The 5,081-nt window shown below is 36.4% G+C and overlaps 1 protein-coding gene across 2 annotated transcripts; it reads right to left on the bottom strand.

Annotated features, from left to right (window-relative positions):
- Positions 1-584: 584 nt before the first annotated feature.
- On the bottom strand, positions 585-4,734 carry LOC137056042 (serine/threonine-protein kinase pim-2-like). 2 transcript variants are annotated; one of them, XM_067429993.1, is made up of 6 exons: positions 4,552-4,734; positions 4,303-4,397; positions 4,170-4,220; positions 3,533-3,914; positions 3,257-3,436; positions 585-2,455 (listed from the first exon to the last, which is right to left on the bottom strand). In XM_067429993.1, the coding sequence occupies exons 1-6, from the start codon at positions 4,670-4,672 to the stop codon at positions 2,364-2,366; spliced, it is 921 nt and encodes a 306-aa protein (XP_067286094.1). In that variant the 5' UTR covers positions 4,673-4,734; the 3' UTR covers positions 585-2,363. The 2 variants fall into 2 exon arrangements, with proteins under 2 accessions (XP_067286094.1, XP_067286095.1); XM_067429994.1 differs by having other exon boundaries at positions 585-2,086.
- Positions 4,735-5,081: the final 347 nt, after the last annotated feature.

Genomic DNA, 5,081 nt, shown 5'->3' with positions numbered 1-5,081 from the left:
GGAAATTCGTCTTCATCTTCCATCATATGTTTGTCTCGAATCAAACCACCTTCGTAGCTATGATCGTTATTAGCAGACACGTGTGAATCAGTTTTCCCGGAGTCACTGGCTCTTTTTTGTGCTGGTTTGGGCATGTTTCAAGTAAAAAATATCTTACATACGAAAACGTATAGAAATTTTGTTGACAGCTACGTTAATAACTTTCCTATTAAAAGTTGGTGCCGAGAGCTCGAAATATTTGACTATTCACGCCGCCATCTTGCCGGACCCCTGGACGACGTGGTTCTGAAACTGTTGCGTGCTGCAGCGCGTTCTTCATCGCGTCACTCAGCTCGCTCTAATCCTGTTATCTATATCTCTGTATGTGTATTTTAAACTACAGTATTAAAAAACACCACTCTGCCTCATTTCATTTTCATTTAAAACAATCTTAAACATATTAATAACCACACACATGTGGTTCAGGTAATGCGTACCTTTATTATCTTCACTGCATGTATATTTATGACAAAACAAAATATAAAAAACAACCCTGCCGCTTTTTGTTTACTTTTTTTATTAAAAAATATATAAAACAATATGTGGTTCAGACAATAAGTGTGCATATATATTTATCAGTGTAAAAAATTAAATATAACAAAAAAGTCTCTTTTTGTTAAATGCCAGTTTATGTAAGATCAAATAGCCATTATAAGGGTATAAGAAGCTATACAAGAAATAAAGCAAACAATCCAGTCAAACATACAAAGTCAGTGCTAGTAGGCTACAACTATTAAACAAGCCTAAAAATACAAAGTTATGAAACTTCACTTTGCTCAAGCTCAGCCAAAATGATTTGCCAGTTAGACAAATTATATCTCATGTTTAACCACTACAGAGACATCAGAGTCAGCGGCAAACATCAGAAGAACTAGCTGAAGAAAGGCTGCTCTCAGAGGGGTTAAAGAGCGCTGAGCGCCCGGTGATCGACTGGATCTCACAACTCTGAAAACGGCAGATCAAATTCAAATAGGCGATCTCTTTATGAATAAACCACAGGTTTGAACTTTAAACAAGTACATTTAGTGAAACATTAACAGTAGTATTTTTAAATTACACTGGGTTTCTCCTCTGCTAATGACACTTGTTGTTTGGCACGAGATGCATTCTGGGATACCTGTCTGTCTCAAGTCGGCTAAAGTCACCTCTTGATGCATCCTTGATAAAAGGACACATCCGGGGATTTAAACTATTCTTGGCTAGATGTAAACTTTGAAATGGAACAGTATTGGGCAGCGACTGATGACGTTTAGCAGAAGTAGAAGCGTTCAGAATACTGTACGGTAGTAAAGGAAAAATTAACTATATGAATAAAATAATACTTGGAAAATTTGACTTCACTTTTCTGATGGATTATTTTAAATCAAATAACAGAATAAAAGAAACACATCTGAATTAAATGCCTATATTTTTTTAACTGAAGGGGTGTCAATAAACTGAATGAATTGATTGTAGCTACTCAGTTAGCTTAGGGGCTATGATGAATAATTAAAGCTTTGCAAATTAACAATTCCACGAATTATAAAAACATGAATTTAAAGGTGAAGTATCTAAAAACAATTCCATTAAATTTATGAGAAAAAATAAAAATTTCCCCGCAAAACTTTGTTCTCAATTTGTTCATGCTAAAAATATCAGTATTGCGTGAGCGTGTTTTAGCGTTTCCTGCAGGTTTCAATTTCTGTACAGACGAATCTTTTGCTTTTGACTACGAGTGAATCTCCAGTTGTCACTGATGATTGTCGTTTGGACCTTTCTGGATTACAATCCGCCATCAAAATGACCAGTTTAAATATTCCAGCTGCTGTGAGTAAAGATCGGTCGTATATAAGGCGCTATATAAATAAAGATGACTTGTCTTGACGTTTAAAATCAAAGCAAATGTGGCTGTGATGACTGATGACTTCTTCCCAGTCTTGCAGTCTCTCGTGTTCTTGCTCAGACGTGGACAGGCTCTGAGTTCTCAGTCAGGTTGGGGTTGGACATCAGGCTTCGGCTCAAGTCTCGAGCTCAAGCCCTCCACCAAGGACAGCAAGTATGTTGTTTCCTATTCAATACAAAGATTATATGAACAAGTCAACTCATGAATCATGATTTTTAGAGTTTATTACACTGTATATTTCCCTGTTTATTACAGTAAAGCCGCTTTGAAATGATCTGTATTGTATGAAGCACTTCATAAATGAAGGTGACTTGACTATAACAAGAACGCAAATTTGAAATAAGACAAATGATAATAATCCTACTCTGTCTGTTACACTTCCTCACACCTGCTGAAATCACTGATCGAGTGAATCTCCTGAACTTCTCCAATCTACAGAAGGTCATCTCATCCATCTATGTCGTGACATCTGCTCTAACGTTGGCCGTTTAGTTGGATCCCGGGCTAGGCACTGGCTAATCAGATCCCTGTATTCTGTACAAATTTTAATAAGGAGTTAGTCATTCATCTATGAAAACAGCATCTAAAACATGATTATTATACTGTAAAATGTTCTTCAGCTTTACTTTAAAAGTGAAGTATGTAGTTTCTGTCACACTAGTGGCACAGGCCGGAATTACAAAATAAATAATATTTTCAAAAAACCTTGCAACGGCCCCTTTTGTTCATTATGTCTTCCCCAACATCACAAACACAGCTCTTGTTTAAGGTTCAACATATTAGGAATACTTTCAGCGGTGTTGCATTTGTCTTTATGAAAATGTATCTTTCTGAACGGGAGCATGACTATGATATATCATTAGCTCTGTTTTCTGTTCACCATCAGCTCTGTTTCTGTTCAGTTTTCTGTGTTGGTTGATTGTTTGTATTGTTCTGTATTTTTACTTGTTATTAATTTTTTTTTATTTTTTCCCTTTGTTGCACTTTGGGATTCTTCGGAATGAAAATTGCATTATAAATGAAATCTATTATTATTATTATTATTATTATTGAAGCGTGCTTTGTATCACAATGCTTTGTTCACTTTGACATGTTCATGACTTGTGTAAGGTATAAATGCAGCGAATTTTGTTTTTCACTTCTTTAGCTAAATTTCTTTTCCCATGGCTCCACCTGCTACAGTAGCCACGCCCCAAACTCTCGCTATACGTTGAGCTATATATAATCTTACATACTTCATCTTTAACTGTTTCTGTTCAGAGCCTTTGCTTTGTGTGTGTGTGTGTGTGTGTGTGTGTGTGTGTGTTATCAATGTTGTCAATATGATTCACTCACTTTTGGATAAGTTGTGGTACATTAATGGAATTTTGGCTTCTCTGATTTGTTTCCAATTGGGAAAGGGATGAAATACGTGCACCATAGTGAACAACAGCACTCCTAGAGCCCACACATTTGCTGGTACGGCGTGGAAACGAGGCTCTGTTAAGACTTCAGGTGGGCAGTAATACGGTAGTCCTGTAAACAAGACATTTGCACATTGATGAGCTTTTTTTTTAAAGCATTTAATAATAAGTCACTACATTCAGGTTTTCACACTCTCAAAATGCTCACCAGCGTATGTTCTGCTCTCGTAGCCATCACTGCTAAATAGCTGACCGCAGCCAAAGTCTATCAGCTTGAGCTCCAACGTCCTTTCATTCAACAGGAAATTCTCCGCATGAATGTCATTATGAAAAACACCATGCTCGATGCAGACCTGTACTGCCAGCAGAGCCTGTCGCATGATGAACCGTGCTGTGGGTTCATACAGGATGGGTTTACGAACGATGTAGTCCCGCAAGCTCATGCAAGGCTCCGGGAACTCCATAACAAGAGTGAATTTTCCAGGATGTTCAAACCACTCGTATAGCTGTATGATGAGCGGGCTTATGGGTTTTCGCCTCATCATCAGCAGCAGCGCCACTTCTGTAACGAGAGGTTTGGGATGCCCAGGCTAGAGAAAAATATTAATCAGAAGGTTAGCTGAGTAAAAATATGAAGAAAATATATCACAGTATCTTTGAAAAAGTCCTTTTTTTTAAAGTATCTTTTTAGATACATTCAAAAGAGCCTTTTCAGCTCAAAGTTATTTGGTGCCTCTAGGCTTATTTGTCAATCACATTTACAGTTAATGCTTTCTACGGGTGTATTAACTACAGTAATCTGCACTGAAACGACTAAATACATATTCAGGTTTTGGCCAACTTACAATATAGAGATAACGATTGTTTTCAGTCTTGCTTAACTGCTTGATGGCAACCTGCAACAAAAAAGAAAGTTAGTTTGAAATATGTTTTGATGCATTCAAGAGCAAAATGTTTGAACAATTCAGTCAGATTTACCTTTTTGCCATCAAATTTGCGTGTTCCCTTGTACACGCTGCCAAATCCTCCGGATCCAAGCATCTCTCCCACATTATAGAGAGACTCAAAAGACTCTGAAAAACAAACAGAAAAATATGAGAAATATATGACCTAAAAATTTTTTTTTTAATATTTCCTCAAAACAAGCCATAAGCATTATTTTCAGTGAAAAACAAGATGACAATACTGTTTAAAACGATGTTGGAGAAATAATGATCAGCGATTTACCATCATTTAGCTTGACGCCGGAGGGATCTGACGCAGATGATGATGGCTCAGGATCAGGGGAAAAAGGCTCCACAACATCCACAGCACTACTGAGACAACAGCAGCAGACAGAACTCTTCATAGCCTTCCATACCCTCTTGAAGAAAGAACGAATTCTTTTCCCTTTCCCACATTCTGTAGGATTTTCTGAAATGAAGATTTTCATTTGAATGACGTCAAATTAAGCAACGATATAATGACATAACTTACATTTAACTTTGACATTTTCATCTGTAATGTTATAAATCCAAAGTAATGGAAATACTTCCAGGCTATCCTCCTGATTTCTAGATAATGCCTGCATAAATGTCCCAAAATCTTATTTTACAAATATTAGTGGTCACAATATAGTTATTTTTCTTGCTTTATCTGATCTTTTTGGCTTCATTTGACCAAATCAGTTCTGGTAATGGCAAATATAATATATTTATGTTATATTAAATACAATATATTTAAATAAACGTTAATTTTTAAATGCATAGCTATGTGTT

This window comes from Pseudorasbora parva, chromosome 21 (assembly GCF_024679245.1).
Source record: "Pseudorasbora parva isolate DD20220531a chromosome 21, ASM2467924v1, whole genome shotgun sequence".
Taxonomy (NCBI): Eukaryota; Metazoa; Chordata; class Actinopteri; order Cypriniformes; family Gobionidae; genus Pseudorasbora; species Pseudorasbora parva.
Note: the sequence above shows the minus strand (reverse complement) of the source record. Positions and strands in the feature narration are given on the sequence as shown.